The sequence below is a fragment of the Momordica charantia genome (genome assembly GCF_013281855.1).
Source record: "Momordica charantia cultivar OHB3-1 chromosome 2 unlocalized genomic scaffold, Mcharantia_2.0 BLBB01000002.1, whole genome shotgun sequence".
Classification (NCBI taxonomy): Eukaryota; Viridiplantae; Streptophyta; class Magnoliopsida; order Cucurbitales; family Cucurbitaceae; genus Momordica; species Momordica charantia.
The window spans coordinates 7,951,939-7,970,736 of record NW_028275160.1 but is presented as its reverse complement, the minus strand read 5'-3'; the positions used below and the strand labels follow the sequence as shown (position 1 = coordinate 7,970,736).

At 31.4% G+C, this 18,798-nt stretch overlaps 2 protein-coding genes across 2 annotated transcripts; both read right to left on the bottom strand.

Annotated features, from left to right (window-relative positions):
* Nucleotides 1–2,609: 2,609 nt before the first annotated feature.
* On the bottom strand, nucleotides 2,610–4,637 carry LOC111017175 (peroxidase 10). Its single transcript, XM_022292853.2, has 4 exons — nucleotides 4,354–4,637; nucleotides 4,008–4,199; nucleotides 3,423–3,588; nucleotides 2,610–3,333 (listed from the first exon to the last, which is right to left on the bottom strand). Exons 1-4 carry the CDS (start codon nucleotides 4,594–4,596, stop codon nucleotides 2,909–2,911), a joined length of 1,026 nt encoding a protein of 341 aa, XP_022148545.1. The 5' UTR covers nucleotides 4,597–4,637; the 3' UTR covers nucleotides 2,610–2,908.
* An 8,285-nt stretch (nucleotides 4,638–12,922) lies between these two features.
* On the bottom strand, nucleotides 12,923–16,198 carry LARP6C (RNA-binding protein). The gene is made up of 10 exons (XM_022292844.2): nucleotides 15,517–16,198; nucleotides 14,651–14,732; nucleotides 14,454–14,548; nucleotides 14,273–14,344; nucleotides 14,111–14,190; nucleotides 13,932–14,010; nucleotides 13,789–13,836; nucleotides 13,628–13,696; nucleotides 13,395–13,523; nucleotides 12,923–13,292 (listed from the first exon to the last, which is right to left on the bottom strand). Exons 1-10 carry the CDS (start codon nucleotides 15,877–15,879, stop codon nucleotides 13,041–13,043), a joined length of 1,269 nt encoding a protein of 422 aa, XP_022148536.1. The 5' UTR covers nucleotides 15,880–16,198; the 3' UTR covers nucleotides 12,923–13,040.
* Between the last annotated feature and the right edge of the window lie 2,600 nt (nucleotides 16,199–18,798).

The following is an 18,798-nucleotide window of genomic DNA, read 5'->3' as shown; positions in this document are numbered from 1 at the left end:
TCGTGGTTTACAATCAAACTTTACACCACGATAAGAGAAAAATGTAGACTATAAATCAAATATTATCTCATTTAGACGACGGTAGTTAAAATCATGCTCTAAAATCCATTAAAACCACACACTAGCTAGTACTATGAGAAAACAAAAACAAACAATGGCTTTCCACAATTAAAAGAAAATTGTTATAAGACAATATAGCTTTAAGTTTTACTTCAAAATCTAAGTAAGCAAAAACAAGATTATTCAAGCCCCTCCAACTGCCGGTAAATTATGACCCTTCATCTCCGGCAGGATTGGCATTGCCACCGGAACACCATCTCCGGCAGCGGTTGGCAGCGGAAGCCTCAGCCGTGGAACGTCGACTCTGCCATCCAAACAAGAGGAGCATCTCTTCTCAATCCATCCTTCAATTTTATATTGGCCACTGCCCCATAAACGACGACCCGAGAATAGCCTCCCGATCATCCCGGCTATGGCGCCACGGATGGCAATGACTGCGAGTACTGCAACAACAGGCCCGACCGATCCTTCATCACTACCACGGCTTACAGTGGCTTGTTGGGACATCACCACCGTAGGAGGTGGTTGTAGTTGGTCTGTCGCAATCGACATTTTCTCTCCAGAAAGGAACTTTTCACTGATAATAGATGAAAACAATGTGCTTAAAAGGAGAGAATTGGGTAGGAATATTTTGAGGCACAAGGCTCCAGATGTTGTCTTTTTTTAAAAAAAAAGATAATTAAGTTTGGAGGATTTTCTTAGCCCATAGCATAAGTTTGGCTCAATCAATATTATTTTAAAATAATGACGTGTCACCTAATCATTGACCAAATTATTTTAGTTTTATCATAGTAAAGTGATCATGAAAAAATAGAATGTCTTTATTTCAATTACGGAGGTTGACCATGAAGTCTGAGAGTAACTTTAAATGAAGGGTTTAGAGCTTTTAGGAAATGTGAGTTTAAGAAAACTATGCAGTTTGAGACAACTCATCAAGCTTCATCAGTTGGATTTAGAAAGTTACCAAACGAACCCTATTAACTTACTCCAAACTCTACTCTCGTCCCAAACATGATTCCGAGACTTAGATTTCTCTTAAAACAATGGCGGTGTCCAAATTTATCAAGATAGATCTAATTTAAAAAGAATTTGAACTGATATATTTATTTTAAAAATGTGTGTATTTGAAACTATAAACTTTGAAAATAACAATAATAATAGGTTGCCAATCGGGTTCAACGAGTTAAGATAGAGTTCGAATCTCCACCCTCATATATTGTACTAAGAAAACAATAATAATAGGTTTTAAATGTTAATGCGCTGAAAGCGTCAATAAAAATATTGATAAATTGTCGATGTCGATTAATATTTTTAAAAAGATATAAAAAAATAAAAAATTCAAACAAATATTTAAATTAAAAAATATATTTCACATTTTTTTAAATAAGTTAAAAAACATTAATATTATAGTGATATTTTATTGATATTTTTATGTATATTTTGATAAAAAAAATTCAATACTATAGAAATATAATTTTATCCAGGTCGAACCTATAAATACAAGAAATTTAAGGTCCCAAAAGGCAAAAGCATCTCTTTTGCAGTTTTTTCCCTTTTCTTTTTTGGGTTTGTGCAAAGATAGGTTTTTGTTATTCTCCTTTTTGTCGGACCCCTTTTTGGATTTATCTGCAAAACCCCTGGATTTCCCACTTTTCAAAAAGCTCCCCTTTTTTTTTATTCAAGATAAGTGGAAACCAAAACAGCCCTAATTAATAATAAACAGATATTGGTATTTGGTGGCTCTATCTTCAAATACCTTTCTATTTTTTTGATTCATTGTTTTTAGAATTTCTTTTCTCTTTTTCTTTTCTTTTTTTGTGTAAAGGTTTTAAATTTTATTTTATTACAAAACATCACGTTCTTAATTATAAAAATAATCGAGCCCCTATTATCACCTCCACTACCAAGTCATAAGTGGAGAGAAAATTGCCTCGTTGGTTGTCTTAGGATTAAAAGATATATAATTTAAATTATCCACTCTAATTATTTTATCAGTCAGATTCAATAATATTTTAGTGGGTTCTGGTTGATCGTAAACTCTTCCACAACAGTTCTATATCCATAAAGTAAGGATTTGAATATCTTACATCAAATGAATGAAGTGCATGATAGAAACTGATCGAACCAGTCATGTTTGAAGTAGTAATAAATGTCTTATCCAATAAAATATACTCGAATGAGTAATGAACAAATACTATTCATCCTCCAATATGATCACACAAATTTATTATTTTTTTTCTCAACATTTTTTTCCCTTTCAAAAGTCCAATAAACATCATACTATTTTTAAAACTTCAACTTGTATGAAAATCTATTTTAATTTTTGCACTCGAAGTTAATTCAATTTTTAGAAACTAGGGATCCATTTGATAACGTTCTCATTTCTTACTTCTGGTTTTCAATTTTATTGAGAAATATAAGTATTTGTTGATTTTCATAGTTTCTCATTTTTTAAAAACATTATCAAAATTGTACAGAAATTTTGAAACAACAAAAAAAAATTTCTTATTTCTAGTTCCTGTTTTATATATGTTCTAAAAGACAATAAATAAAGTATAATTTTATGGTTCTTAAATTTATGGAAGTTGAGGCCATACAATTTTATTTTTCTTCATTAAAAAGAAGAAAGTACGAACGAGAACATTGTCATACTGACCCTACTGTTACATATTCCCAACATTTCACGAAGAGTTAATCTACATAGTTTAATACATCTATATCTTTCCATTATAGGTCGGGGTTCAAATCTGTCATCCAAAAAAAGAAAAACAAAAAACTTAGATCACTAATCCCCAATCCAACACACAAAACCCTAAGAAAAACTAATTAATTAGACAAATTTTGGCATTCAGTAGCCATCATCATTAACAGCGCCACACACCCTTCGAATCTGGCCACTGCGCCCACTCAGAACCCCAACCAGGCTCATCCTGGTCATGGACTCTGCAAAATCATCGAAGAACAGGTTCGGGTCGAAGCTGTAGGCTCGGACCAGGCGCACCGTATCCGGGTCCGCCATCAGGCCCTGGTCCGATTCCAGCAGCCCCACGCCGCTCATCAGATTGGTGTAGTACTCGTTGTCGAATCTGTCGACAGTGGCCACGTCCAGTGGCGCCAGAATCCCGTTCGTCGCGTCGTTTCTGCTGGTGCACATGTTCTGCAGATCCGCCAGCATCACGGTGTTTATGTCCGGGTCGGGTCGCCCCGACCCCTTGTAGTTGAACAGCCGCTTCTTGAATGTCACGCACCGGGCGAACCCGATGGTGTGGGCTCCTGCGCTCAAGGTGTTCGATGAAATGCTTAGGTGAAGGAAAAAAGGAAAAAAATACTTGTCTACCCATCGATCGGAGTTTACTACTAACCCGAAAGCACGACGAGGTCCTTTATGTCGAGGCCCTTTGAAGTGAACTTGGCAGTGTTGTTCTCGAGAGATGCGCCCGGGGACGGGAGCTGCTCGATGACTGACTTCATGCTTGCGGTTATGCCATCTCTACGTCCCAGTGGAAGGTTCCAATATGGTCCTCCGACCTAATTCGTGGGATCAAATAATATACTCTTATTACTCTATTACTTACGACATGTGAGGGTGAGAATTCGAACTCGCGATCTCTTCGTCAGATGTCTTAATCCATTGAACTCTATTCAATTTCGCCAGCCAGTGCTCCGGAACTTAGTTAGGTGAAATATAATTTACTTTATTGTTTATATATTAAATTAATGTGGACTTTAGCTTACAAGTTTGTATTCGTTTGTGTTGGAACTTGAAAGTATGTGTTTGCTCGATTTTATTTTATTTTTTAAATTTTTTTTCCTGTTTCATTTACAAAGTAGTTATTGAAAAAGTGTTTCACCAAATTAATGTAGCATTTTTAAATATTATTCCAATGCAAGAATTAAAAAAAAAAAAGGTTGCTAAGTAGCAAAAGTATTATAAAGGGGAAGTTTACCAGATACACAGCTTCTCTAGCTGCAAGACCCAATATATCAACACAAGAAACAGTTTCTGGACAATTTGCTTCTACGTCTGCTTTTATAGCGTCTATCAATTCAAACCCTCGAAGCGATTTTACGTTGCCAGGCGCGTTCTTCTCGCCTTTCATGTCTTTGGTATCGTCAAGCAACACCGACGCATCACATCCCTAACAAAACGCGATACAAGAAATAATGATTTCAAGTACGTACACAATAATAATATTGGATGTGTATCATGCATGTTTTAGAATGAAATCCATAAAACAACAACAAACAGATCATCAAAATCAACAACTATATATATGTGTGAATGGACTATACATCTACGATACAATCATGGAATTGCAATCGAAGCAACGACGCAGCAATTCTTGAGTCGTTCTGGACGGCTGCCCATACGCGGTACCGAATTATCATCGGCAGGCGAGGGCACGACTCGTCGTAAAAGTCGGGATAAAGATTTGGATAGTAAGGGGCAGAGAGGGCTGGAGTTAAGAAGAAGAAGGGAAGAATTAGGAAGAGAGAGGAGAGAATATTAATGGGAGTGAGAGTTTTGGGAGGCATTTTGGATTTGCTTTGGCTTTGAGTTGATAAATGTGTAGCCCGTTCATGGTTTGCTTTTATAGGCAATGAAAGTTAGATTCAAAACTAAACTTTGGGTGAGGTTGTATGTTGGCCTCCCACTAATTGTTTAGGAATAAAATAGTGTAGAAAAATACTTGGTTGCTAATGAGTTAAGTCAATATACTTATATATATCCCGTAGAAAATTGACGGTCCTAATTCAATTGTCTGAAAAATATTAAAAAATAAAATAAAATTTAGATGTTTACTGATAAGTAAGTATCTCCTACCTACCTTCTTAAAAAATTATCAGTTAAAAGAGATGAATGCATAACAGAGAAGAGAGAAACTAAAATAAATAGCTGTCAATTTTTTTTTAATTTATGTAATTATGGTAAGTATGAAATACCTACTACAAGAGGTTTTCTTTTTATATTTCTCTCTTACATGTCAAAATTTTAATGGTATTAGACTGTGCCAATTAATACACACTTAAGTATTTTTCAATAGTTAATAGCATAGAAATAAAAATAATCATAATTATTAACATGATAACAATAATAATTATTAACATATCCTTTCACTTTGACTTATTTTATTTGTTGATTATTGAGTAAATGCGCTAGGCATTTTGATTTGGAAAAAACTTGCGTGATGTGCCTGCCAATGAGAAAGTAAGATATTTTAACTTATTTTAATATCATAGTGAACTTTATATAGTTTCTCTTTTTTCTTTTTCTTTTTTAATTTTTCTTTATTAATATAAATGGTGTGTTTTACTAAATGGAAATTCAAACCACAACTTTTAGAGTGATAATGAATATCTTGTTTACTATGTTCAAATTGACATCTCGTGTATTAGTTATATTGTCTATATCATTTTTAACTTTTAACTTTTTATTAATAAGATAAATTTTAAAAATTTAATCGGTAAGAATTAAATTATCAACCATTAAAACTTAAAACTTAAAAGAGTGTTTGTAGGAGTAAAAGTTAAATATTTTTTTTTTCTAAAACAATAATTATTTGTTTTTTTTTCTGTTTTTCTTTCCATTTTTAAAAGTACCTTTTAACATGTGGTCAATTAATACGAAAAATTTGAAAATATTTTTAATTAATACAAATATTGAAAATGTATTTGTAAGGCTTAGTATATTTGGAAAATGCTTTTAAAAGTAGTATTACTTAATGAAATATGTCTTACAAAAAAAACTTATGAAATATAAAACTGCTTCTAAATGGTTTCAATTAATTAGGAAGTTTAAAAAAATGACTTAAAAAGCATCATAAATACGAGAGGGAGATTGAGACTCATGATATAGACTTAAGATTAACATAACTACTAAGTTGTGGATTCCAAATTCTAACTTTCCACTGCTCGAGATCTGGTAGCATACAACAACTCACCGCGTCGTGCATTTCGTGGCATTGTCCTTCGTCCCGCTTCGATCGAAGAGTGTGATCCGACAGAAAAATCGGAGTTATTTCACAAAGACTTGTCATGGCAAGAAAGAAAGGAGAACAAATGCTTGATACAGAAGAATAAAAAAGAAAAAAAAAATTCTTTTTTATTCATTGACAGATTGATTATTAGAGAATTCAAGTATTTTATACGTCATTAGTCCGATCATTTGTAGGAACTACATGTAATAACAAACTTGCAAAATGAATCCTCACAGTTTTTTGCTTCTTCTTTCATTTTCATTTCAAAATCTGGCTCGCGCTCCCGGCTACGTGTCTCTGGATCCTTTGCGCTTAGAAGTGGATTCGAACTACCAATGCACTAGAACACCCTTGTTGACGATCCTTTATCTCCAACAACATATAGGGAACTCCTCTGTTTTTAGCTTGACGAGATACTTGAATTTCGAAGTGCTTTATCAAATGATGCATGTGGGCTGAGCGATCAATTCATTTTTCAAAGCCTTTGAAGAATGTTGGTATGGACATGGAGTCTTGTAGTATACTTACATGGTTTTGTATTCGAGTCCTGCGCTGATTGTTGAGTCGAAGCAACGAGTCCAAGTTATAGGAATCCACTAACGTAAGCCACACGATATCGATCCAAAAAAATTTGGTAGAAGGAAAAAAAAAACTCTAATACAATAAAAGAAATTATTTTTAATTAATTAGTCAAACCTAACTAAAATTAAAATAATCTTAGATATAATGTGTGAAACATCATACGGCTAAAAATGGTGGCACTTTGGCAACATTAAACTATAGTTTATAATAAATATCATATTAAATTAAAAATAAGGCACATAAATAATCCTAATATAAATATTTATGGTGCTTAATTAACTTTTCTCGAGGCACGTCACATTCCCACACTCAAGAATAAAATAAATCATTGTACCTTCGTGCATGAATCAACCTCCTTCACAAGTTTTATATAATTAATTAATTACTTTAGGTTTTTTTTTTATTTTTTTTTTGAGAAACAACTACTTTAGGTTAATGTTGCTTATTTCCAATTCTACATGCTTTTCTATTTTGTTTTTTTTTTTTAATTTCTCCACCTAAGTGAGAATTTTGTAATTTTTATCCCTGTGAGTGTGACTATTTATGCACATGTTTCAATTATTATAATATATGTAATTATTTTACCGATCAATTTGAACATATATCTAAGTGGATAAACTACCTATTATCATATCAAAATTAATGGCCTGAATAATCTCCATCCTAATAATTGATGAATTAAAAAAATAAATATTTTATATAGTATTTATTAATTTTCTCAATTATTTATTGATTTATTATTATTATTAGAATTGATTCAAATATATCAAATTGTAACCCTACCAAACTTTGAGGCCCATCCCTATTTTTTCTTCATCTAAAATTTTAATTTTTAGAACTTATGTCGGGGGAATTACAAATAACAGAGGTAAATGGAGTAAATATCGAAAAACAAACACATAATCAATTAGGTTGAGGCCCGCGTATCTCGCTCTTTTAAGGAGATTCAAGCCCTCTACGGTGTGTTTTTCTTTATCAACCACCAGTTCAGCAGGTATTCTTTAACATGTCTCCTCGAAGATACAACAACTCAACTCAAATGTTGCTTAGCTCAAACTACCCTACAAGTAGAGGTTAAGCTCAAAGCTCTACAACGGAGAACATCCATTTTTTGGCCAATTGCTCCTAAAAGAGCAAAGTAGAGAAATAACAAATATAGAAGATATGTTAAATGAGTTGTCTTTTGAGAGTTTAGGAAGAGAGGTATTTATAATAAACTTGCTAACTTAATAGAAAATTTAATAAGTTTCTTTTAACTTCTTTTAAAATACGTTTTACAAAATTTGATAAAACCTCTCCATCCTTAAACTCTCAAATTAAATGAAAAGAAACTCATATTTAAATAAATATTAAAATGTAACAACACATTCTAATGTGTCTCACGAAGAAATTTAGGAGAAATTTATTTTATTTTTGTATTGAGTACGAAGATTAATTTTAATTGTGTTGAGAAGTAAAATATGGTTAATTTTTTGAAGTTCATTTTAGACAATTTATGACATAGAAACAAGTATATAAGCTCCCATACTTTCGTTGTTAATATTTATAATGTAATGTTATGAATAATTGTGGATCTAGTTCTCTGTGGAAAAGTATATATTTGAAAGACATCGACCCTAAAAAAAATGGACAAAATGTATGATATATATTTTGGTCATAATATCTTTTAATGTTGTTGAGAATATCACTTTTAGCGATGCTATCTTTTAACGATGTTGTGAGAATAAATTTTTAGCTACACTAAAATAAAGATGATACAACTAGCTTTGCGTTCCCTCTAATTAATTTAGCTACGCTAATTTGTCTCTAGTCGTTTAGTCTATATCTACAAATATATACGGTTTTTGCTAAAATAGAAAAAATACAAGATATTCTACGACGACAACTTTTAATGTTGTAGATAATTAAATTTAGAGGCATATATAAAATTGTTCTCACAGAGATGATGCAACTAAGAGTTATGGAAGAAAATAAGAAAATAAATCAAACATATTTTTTAATTGTGGCACATTCTTGTTAAGTTGAGCAAAATTTATAAATCACTCTTAGAAAAAAAGAATACCCAAATTGAGATTTTTTATACAAGATAATTATTTGTAATGCCCTATTTAAAAAAAGAGAGTACAATATATATTACACTTAATTGTCAAATAAAAAACAAAAAAAAGATGGTGACAAAAATTTCTATAATGGTCAAATTTTATAGCCCAAAATATATGTTAACAAAAAATAAATATCATAGTGGGGGCAACATTATCATAAAAGGAGATTGCATCTTCCACAAGCAAGTAGAGTGGAAGATTAAACTAGTGATTGAATCTTCATTTCTTTTTAGTCATGTACTTATAGTAAGTTTAAAATGACTTTAATAGAGCCCCTTAGAAAAATTGGTGTCACTTTTTTTTTTTTTAGTATTTTTAAATGTTTTAAAAATTTTCAAAATCATCGCATACCGTTGTAAAAAGATTTTAAATTATTTTGAATTGACTAAAAATACTTTTTACTGTTTCAAAAGTCACGTCAAACATATCGTCTTTCATATTATAATATCAAAATGAAGATGAAAAAAAGGAATAAAATATAAAATGAAGATACTATTAGTTGCCACTTTTTTTAGTACACTTAGTTGCCACTTTATCATATGTGTATGTGTCATCCACCTATCTTTACATTATTAATTTGTTTAATTTCCATGAGATAACATCCACTTCAATAAGTATCTTAATTACGTCAAAACAAATATAGTTCAACTAATTAAGATACCTATACTCGATTAAAAAGTCGTTAGTTCGAATCTACACCCTATATACTGTACTAAAGAAACAAGTATCTAAATTACTACTATTTTTGGGCACAACATATCAAAATTTTGACATTTTTCGAAATGGAAGGTTCGATGGGATAGGAAGGAGTTGTGATATATTTTTTTCTCAAAATATCGTGATAGTGTAGATGAGATATTGAAAAATATTAGAAATTTCGATGATTTTATGGATTCATACGAATATAAATATTAATGAGGATGATTTATAACTTTATTTAAAAGAAGTGATAAGTTTTTTATTTATTAATTCAAATTATTTATTGTTTTACTTTTTGAGATTTTGTGGTCCTTTTTAATTTTTAAGAATTGACATCAACATTTTATTTAATTATATTTTATTTGAAATTTTTTATAAATGTGAAAGTTGAATAATATAATCATGATCTCAAATATTATTATTATTATTATTATTATTATTATTATTATTATTATTATTATTATTTTGAACGGTATATCAAACATTATTTTACTTTCCGCTTGTTTGTATTTTGAAAAATATGAATATTACTTTCAAAAGTAGATGGATGGGTAAATGAGTAAACAAAGATTTATTTAGAAATAAGTTCAAAGTAAAAATTAAACTATCAAATTGACTATAGGGTTAAGAATTTTTTTTGTTTTTTGGTCATGCAATATTTTAAAGAAAAAATTAAGCATCCATTGGATAATCATTTTATTTATTTTATTTTTTTAAAATTAAATTTATAAACACCAGATGTGTTTCCTTGTGAAATCTAATTTTTAAATTAAAAAAAATTAATTTATTTTTGTTTTTAAAATTTGACTAAGAAATATGCCAAAAAATGGTGAGCAACAAGCTATTATTTGTAAAAACAGAAAACAAAAAACAAAATAGTCATGAAATAAAACCTCAAAAACCAAAAACAGTAGCTTAAAAAAAATCTACTTATGTTTTGATTAAGTATATTTAAATAGTGAGGTAGTAAATACAAGAAAAAAATCAGTAAATAAATTTATATTTCAAAAATAGAAAATTAAAAATTAAAAATAGAATAGCTAGGTAATATAAATGATTTAAAAAACAATACCAAATATAAGTGATCACGTTACTTTATTTATTAGTTGAACTTATAAACATTATTTCCACCCATTTATTTATTCGAGAATTTAAAAATTAAAAGAAGTAATATTTAAAAGTTTGTTATATTTTCTAAATTGGATTAAAAATTCAAATTTATCATGAAGTTAATCAAATTCGAGTCTGCGGGGTTGTATCGAAGTACTTAACACTCCGACGCTCTAGTCAAAATATAGTTCGATCTATATTCAAGAGAGAATATATTTCGCGTACCTTAGAAAAGGTGGGACACTCAATCAATTAGAAAATGAAATTCTTATGGATGAACGCAAGATTATAAATTATTCGGTGGTTCATTCCGTGGATACGTTGAAAGTTATAGTCAGTTTTTGTCAAACATAGACGGCGGTGGTGTTTCATCACACTCAAGACTCCATACATCAAAATCAAAGCACCATGCCATAATATTTTATATAATTATTTATAAACAAATAACACTATTAGTGCTTAATCCATAATTTCCATGGAGAGAGATGTTATTTACTTATTTGGGAGTGGGAATGACCAATGTGGCTTTGTCCTCTGACTAACAAGTAAGAAACTGAATCAACCCAACTCAAATTGTGTAGCTTTGATTTGTTTGATCGTATTGATTTGGTTCTAATCGAATGGATACGTACATGTAAACCAATTTACTCCTATTCTCATTGTAATGAGTCAAAAATGGTAAGTCGATTCAATCCGGTTTTTGACTGATTCAACCTCAAATAACCCAAGGACAACTACCTCATATAAAGTGAGAGACTTCAGCCATATTTTCATTCAAACTACAAGATCAATAGTAGTACTTGAATGTTGACTAACCGCTCAAATCTTCAAGTTACTAATGTTATCAAACTAATTCGTGAAAATAATATTTTTGTTGAGTTTTTCAAATTCTCTTTGATATTAGCTTTTAGTTTGTGTAATGTCACTTTTATATCCAAAAGCTTAAATTTGAACCCAATTCAATTGTCTTCAACATTTTTTTGTTAAGAGATTAGGTCATTTTGGTCATGCAAATGTGAAGTACTTCAAAGGTAATTTTGTCTTTTACCTTGGAATTGGCTCACTGGTTGGCATTATTTAGTGGAATTTTTTTTCCATAATATCCACTTTAAACCTACTCACACTAAAACAAAAAGGGCTCTTTGAAAATTATCTATATATAGTTAGTGAGTGACCTTTAGGACCACAACCGACCACAGATATTATATACATAAAATTTCATGGATGGTTTCTTAGATTTTTCTATTGAAATCAAATTCTAATGCCGTCTTAAATACGTCGTTAGAGTGAAAATTTGAACTTTACGACCTCAAAAAAACTAATAGGTATTTTAATGACTGAATTGTGTTCATGTTAGCCTCTAAAATCTCTTTAATTCACTGAAAAACAAATTAAAATTCTGATATGAAAATACTAACGAATTGGAGTTATGAAGGTATATGAACCCTAATTCACAAATACTAACATCCCCAAAATCAATTTACCACAATTTAAAAGAAGATTAGATGAAGGTTACCTTGTTGATCGAAGACCACGAGGCAAGGAGAACTAGTTCCCTACTCGATATTGAACACTCCACAAGAGACAACCTAGATCAAGAATTGCAAAAATTCAAGCGCTAGAAAGGAACGACTCAAAGGTTCAAATTTTATATGGCTTATTTGATAAAAATAACCTAGGTGGCATCAAATACTAAAATCCTAATTTATTTTGATAAAAATAAATAAATAAATAAAATAACTAACTAAAAATAATTAAATAAGTATTAAGGCTAACACTTTGACCCAGCAAATAAAGAAATTAAGGCCTAGGCCTAATTGAAATTAACATCTTCTATCAAGTTTGATGGAGGCTTACTAGAAAAGTTAATAAATACAAATCTATCAAGAGATTACTAGAAAAGTTTGAAGTTTTGAAAGCCTAAATGAAGATAGTACAAAAGATAGGATATAGAAATCAGGGTTTATATATATAATAAATTTGTATTTGGTTTATAGTTTATGATTATAAAAGTTCAGCACAAAAGAAAAAGGCTCTCATAAGCAAAAAGTTGAGGAGGTTCAAAAGCTAAGTTAAAGGATTTAGAATGAGTATCTCGATCAAAAAGTCACAGATTTGAATCTTTATCCACGTGTTAAATTAAAATAAAAAATCTACGCATTCTCAAGGGGTGTGAAACTAATAACCATCTCAGTTGCCTCTATTGGAATTTGGTCACATTCTCAACACAAACATTTTTCTCTAACTTAATGGCCTATATTATCTAATATTTGGCTCAAGTCTTGCAAATTCTACAGGTTATGATAATATTGCTGACTGCAAGACACTTTGAAAGATGAAAGCTAGAAAAACAATTGGAGTTGCTAAAAGAATGAATGATGGCTAGCCACATTATACAGAAACCGAAACCCTATTAAACATCTCCATTATTATCAAAAATGTAGCAGCAAAAATGTCATAGTTTCACCCTACTCAACAAATCAAAGACAGATTTCCCTACATTCTTCTATCATTCCACAAGCCTATTGAATACAGGTTTCGAGCTTAATGGCTTGCCTCGTCCCATGGTGAAACCTTTCGTCCCATCGGGCATTCTCGGACTCTTTGAAGTGAGTTTTGTAGATGCTTCACACACAACCTGGCTACTCGCTTGCACCTGTGTAACAGGCACGCTACGATCGCTATGGCTATGAATCCGTCCACGGCCTTTCCCTCGTCCTCGACCCCAGCCCTTCTTAGATGCTGTGGAGTTCTCCTCAGACTACCAAAAACATATGTTTCATGTCATTTGGGTCATTGCAAATCTCTATTGATCAAATAATACATCAAACAAGGAGGACAGAGTTTTTGTAGAAATATGTACATTGCAATCGACAATCAGTTCAGTGATATTTGACAGAGAGGGCTCTTCAATGGACACAGGAGATGGTGAATCATCTTCATCCAGAATGCTATCAAATTCCGATTTTCGAGTCTTCAGAACAGATTTCGGCTATCCCCATTTTTGCATTCAGAAAGAAACAGTAATTAGAGCTGTACTAGAAACTGCAGGCAGGAGTAAACAAAACTCTAGCCTTCCCATCTTATTACACTCACCGAGCGTCTAAGCAATAACCTTACTCGGAGCCCTTTCCTCCAGTTTCTCTCGTCGTTTAACTTCTCAGCCTAGCAGGCACAAAAAGAAGAGGGAGGGACACAATAAACAGATTGAAATACAAGCAACTCAATCGGTTACCACTTAACAGTATATAACATACCGCTCTTTCAGCTAACTCTACGGTCTCGTATTCGACAAGTGCATGAAGCTTCAAAAGAAATGAAGTAACAATGAGAAAATGTATTTGAGGAATGAAGATAGGTGTATTGGTTATACAATGAAGTAAAGCATGATTCTTAATACCTTGTTACTGATAAACAATTCACCTTTAGAGCAGCAGGGATTAGATTCCGGGGGATGGCAGATTCGGATGGTTTTCACGCTGGTCAGATTACACCAATGAATGGTGCTCAGTCAAGACAATTTAACATCTAATCGAAGAAGAATACAACAGAGCGACAACAATGCCAATGGGAAACTACCTTCCAATTACACTAAATATTTTCTCGAGGTTGTGATGCGAGTGATTGTCGGGCAAGTTCTCAACAACAACCGTGCGCGACTGCAAGATCAAGAACAAAAGGTTACTCCCTGCTCAGCTACAGAGAACTACTCTGCATCATTCATACAATGTAGGATCTTACCAGCAATTCCTCTTTGTCCTTGTCTGTGAACGGATGCTTACGCCTAACTTTCTTCCCATCAGAACTGACAACCTTCAGAAGATCAGATATAAGTTTCGAAAGATCAAAAAGATAAAATACAATGATTATTCTAATCTTTCCAGCAAGAGTAGAAAATGAAGAGCTCTATTTAGGAACTTACAAGCCTTGAAGAGGAGCGGAGTGCTTGAACTATCAAATTGTTGTTGGTTGATAGAGACTTTACTTTTTTGGTGGACGAAATAACAGAAATAGGAACTTCATAAAGGGAGATGAAAAAAAACCAAAGAAAAAAAGAATTCAGTTAAAAGCATAACGAAAACTTGAATCCAGCCAAATACTGTATTCGAGAGGCCATACCATAACCATCAGGATCTTTACTAATGTGTTTTGCAAGAGATTCATTTGCAAGAAGACTCATGTCACTGAACTGGTATTCTACCTGTAAAATTGAAATCGTCAATAAGATGCTGAAAGTTCTCATGGAAAAGGCTAACATTTTCTCACTGCACTCTAGACATCTCCATTGAAATTCCAATATGTCCATGGTTTGACATCGACATAAGAGAAGAACCAATATAAAAATATCTACTGTGAACCTAATATTAATAACAAGAATTTTCAAAGGTAAAATGATTATTTGTTAATCTAAATATTTTTTTATAAATATCTCAAGTTGGATGATCTTTCCAAAAATATTCATTCCATAGCGGAGGAAGGAAGTTCCCCAGTTTAGTCCTTCATAGGTTAAAACAAGTAAAAGATTTTGAAGTTCTCTCCAAATTTTCAGAATGGTAAGAATTTGCCCGCCCTATTACAATTCAAAGTGTGAAAACACAAAGTTGAAAAAGGGAGTGTACCTTATAGACATGCTTGATAGTTTAGAATTGACTATCAAATACTAATGCAATATAGCATAAACTAATTATGAACACAACTAGAAGGTTGCCAATGAGGGGGTACTGTACACTGGATGAGAGTTCCAAAATTTTTTAATATATTGACAAGAACAGCAAGAAAATTCAATAATAATCCCCCAAGAATGTCTATTGTCTATAATGATTCTAATACTTCAACGAACACGACAATCTGAGTTTGGCGATTGATCACTCAGAAGAACATACGATGATTTATCAGAAACCAACGAAGGAAAGACGGAATCAGATAATGTAATACAACAGAAAGAGAGATCAAAAGGGAAGCAAGAACAGAACAGAACAGAGTACCTGTTTGACGATTTTTTGTTGAATATCATCAGAACGGACATTCTTAGAGAAATTGGGGAGCGGAATGGTGGCATTGGGGATCAAGTACGCGGGTTCTTGATCCCCAATAAAGAACCAATCGGAAGTAGCAGGAGCCCCACCAAGAAAATGGAAATAGGGGTGAAAATAGCCCGTAACGGGCACCTGGGTCTGCGACCTAGGGAAGAACTCGGGCGCTTGGGCGTTGAATTTGAAGGGCAAATTACCGCTACTGTTACTACCCCCATCGCCATCGCCATCGCCATTGCCATTGCCATTAACAGCTTCCTTGGTCTCCATCTCCGGAGTCTCACTCACCTTCTCTTCCGAATTCGCTTGGGCCATTCCCTTTTGTTGCGAATCTAGAATTGGGTTCGATTTGGGGATGTGGGTTATTGAAATCCGAGTGTCTCTGAATGTGGGTGTGATTCGATTTGGCCTGAAGTTTAGTAACTGAAGTGGGGAATTCAAGGCACGTTTGGCGCCCAAATATAAGCATGTTATCGCGCGATTGGAATGGCGGTAGGATTTTGTGAGAGAGGAACCGTTGGTTTTGGTTTTGGTTTTGGGGTTTGACTGAGGATTTCAAGGTGGGAATTTGGCCCAAGTGGCCGTTCATGCCTCCTTCTCTCCTTCAAACACTGCCTTTCTTCGCTCTTCGTCAACATGTGGCTCAAAAATTCCTCCTTTTTATTCATTCATTATCATTAACAAGAATATTTCGATGGGCAAACTAATGCTTTGTCTTTTTTTTTCCCATCTTTTTTGGTGGATTGTAATATTTTAAAAAGAATTTTATGTTTATAATTGGTACGATACTATATAACTTCCTCGTGTTAGCATGAGAGTTGTTATTCATGTGGTTGCCACATGTTAAATTTAAATTATGATGTATTTGAAAATGATGGTAGAATTATTAATTTTCAAAAAAAAATTGAAGTATGATTGATTTTTCAAAATCATCGTGTAACCGATATCTTAAATATTTTTTAAATTTGTGATGATCAACAAAAAGAGAAGCGACAGTGATAATGACAAAAGTGATTTCTGTCACGTCAAAATCACTTCTAAACACATAGGCATTAAAGGTATAAGTTGAAATTGTTAAAATAATCAATGAAAATAACTACTTGATTTGCTATGTGATTTTACATAATGCAACTTGAAATTGAGAAAATATAATTGGATAAACCAACCATTATTGGTTTCTTAAACTATAAAATCAAAAAATTGTGAATGGGTTAGGTTCGGATTTATTTTGCTAGTTAGTTTCACCTTGACTAATTTTGTTGGTTGGATTTTCAAATAGAACTCATGACCTTCGGGTCAGAGATAGGTGCCTAGTTTGGCACTTCATGAGTATCTTATTGGGTTGATTACACAGCATGAGAATTGTTATCACATGACTTCTCCATAATATCTTAAATAAGAATCTCTTTAGTGTACATGTCAGAACTAAAAAAATGTAAATTTGAGTATAATTTAACTGACTAAGGTACATCAAAAAGTGAAATAAGTCAAAAATTAAAAAAAAAAAATCATCTTCTTATTTGAAAAATATTAATTGATTTGAAGAAAAATCGTATATTTTTTTAGTTCAGATTGCTCTCGATCAATTTTGTTAATTAGGTTTTAAAAAATATGCTAAATCTATAATAATGTGGGAATGGAGGGCGCATTTGGTGATTTGAAAAAAAAAAAGAATTCAATGAAAAACAATGTTACACTTCATGTTTTTGAGTAGCAGATTTGGATAAATTCAATCTCAATTTAAAAATTTGCTAAGTGATATATTTGTAAATGACTACTAAAATTTTTAGTTGTATCGAAAATATTATTAAAAAATTTATTAACATGTATATCATAATTTTATATAATTATTATTTTATAATATTATATAATTTATAATATTTTATATTTTTAACTTTAAAAAATTGAAATAAATTTATAATATATTTATCCAAGTTTTTTAAATGTATTTTACGATTTGAAAACACTACAAACATCAAAACCTTCTTTTTAGAATTGGATCATGGAATCCAAACACAAATTTGTCAATAGATTTAGTGAATCTAAAAACAATAAAACATAATTCAGATTACAACGAAAGATGTTTTTTTTTTCAATTAATGAGTAGTTTATTAATCAAATAGTGTAATTTGGTTGATTAAATATTTAAATTCTAAATTGATAAGATAAAAAGGGAATCTAAACATAAATAGACCATTTTTGCAAAAAAAAAAATATATAATTATAATAATAATAATTACAATATTTTTTTGTCCAGTGTCCAGCGGTCAATTCTCCACATTTTGGTACTGCATCATTTTACATTTTTTCTTTTTGTATTAATCACCAAAATCTCAACTATTTAAATCTTCAATATTTGTTACAGATAATAAAGTGATGACCAAAAAATTAAAATATATATATATATATATATTCCCTTAGTCCTTAGGTGCTTGAATTAGAATCTCAACGAAAATCTTATCTTTAATGTTTGTTTAAATTTCAAAATAGTAAAAAACTATCCTTTTTATCCTTAACCACAATTCTTTTTTTTTTTTTATTTACATTTTCAAATAGAACTTCTGCATATGGTAAAGTAGAATGAGGAAATTTATAAAATTTAACTTTAGGAAAAACCAATGTTAATAACAGATGCACTCAATTTTTAAATATAGTAAATAGATTATATTTCTCATTACTTTATATTTTTGGCTATTTATATGATTTTTTTTAATTTCTCAATCTATAAATGCTTCCAACAATATAGGAGAAAATGGAAGTTTAGGTAGTCATGGACTCTCAAAAGCCCAATCAATTAGTAGGCCCAAGCCCATTGAAGTCACTACTATGTTCATGGTAGATAACTTGGATATCTCAATTTTTTTGAGTACAACATGTGGGAGAAGATATAGGTCAATTATCGTTGAGCTATGCTCGCTTTGAGAGATATCCAAGTTCAAAAGTCATATAATTAACAGTACCATGAGTTCTATGAAGCATCAAAAGGTTGTAATATAATCGTATATTTATTGTAAAACTTAAACAAAACTCAATAATTAAGATATTAATAACCTCCTTTATAATGTTACTATCTAAGAAGTCGATAAAGAGTACATTCTCTGCCTCAACTCGTTTGTTTCGCGATCCTAATTTTTTAAATTATGTACAAAAATTTGGAAGGAAACTTAAAAATTGACTAGAGAATTAAATAAGAAATAGGACTTGGATAGTAGGTTGGATATCACTCGTCCAATC

Bases quoted from the DNA above. Each gene is read 5' to 3' on its own strand.
- LOC111017175 (XM_022292853.2), bottom strand. From the start codon at position 4,596: ATGCCTCCCAAAACTCTCACTCCCATTAATATTCTCTCCTCTCTCTTC. The intron at 4,200-4,353 runs GTATAGTCCATT...GCGTTTTGTTAG, and splicing joins TCCATGATTGTATCGTAGAT to GGATGTGATGCGTCGGTGTT. The intron at 3,334-3,422 runs GTTAGTAGTAAA...CCTTGAGCGCAG, and splicing joins GGACCTCGTCGTGCTTTCGG to GAGCCCACACCATCGGGTTC.
- LARP6C (XM_022292844.2), bottom strand. From the start codon at position 15,879: ATGGCCCAAGCGAATTCGGAAGAGAAGGTGAGTGAGACTCCGGAGATG. The intron at 14,011-14,110 runs GTAGTTTCCCAT...TAATCTGACCAG, and splicing joins ATATTTAGTGTAATTGGAAG to CGTGAAAACCATCCGAATCT. The intron at 13,524-13,627 runs GTGAGTGTAATA...AAATGGGGATAG, and splicing joins GGTTATTGCTTAGACGCTCG to CCGAAATCTGTTCTGAAGAC.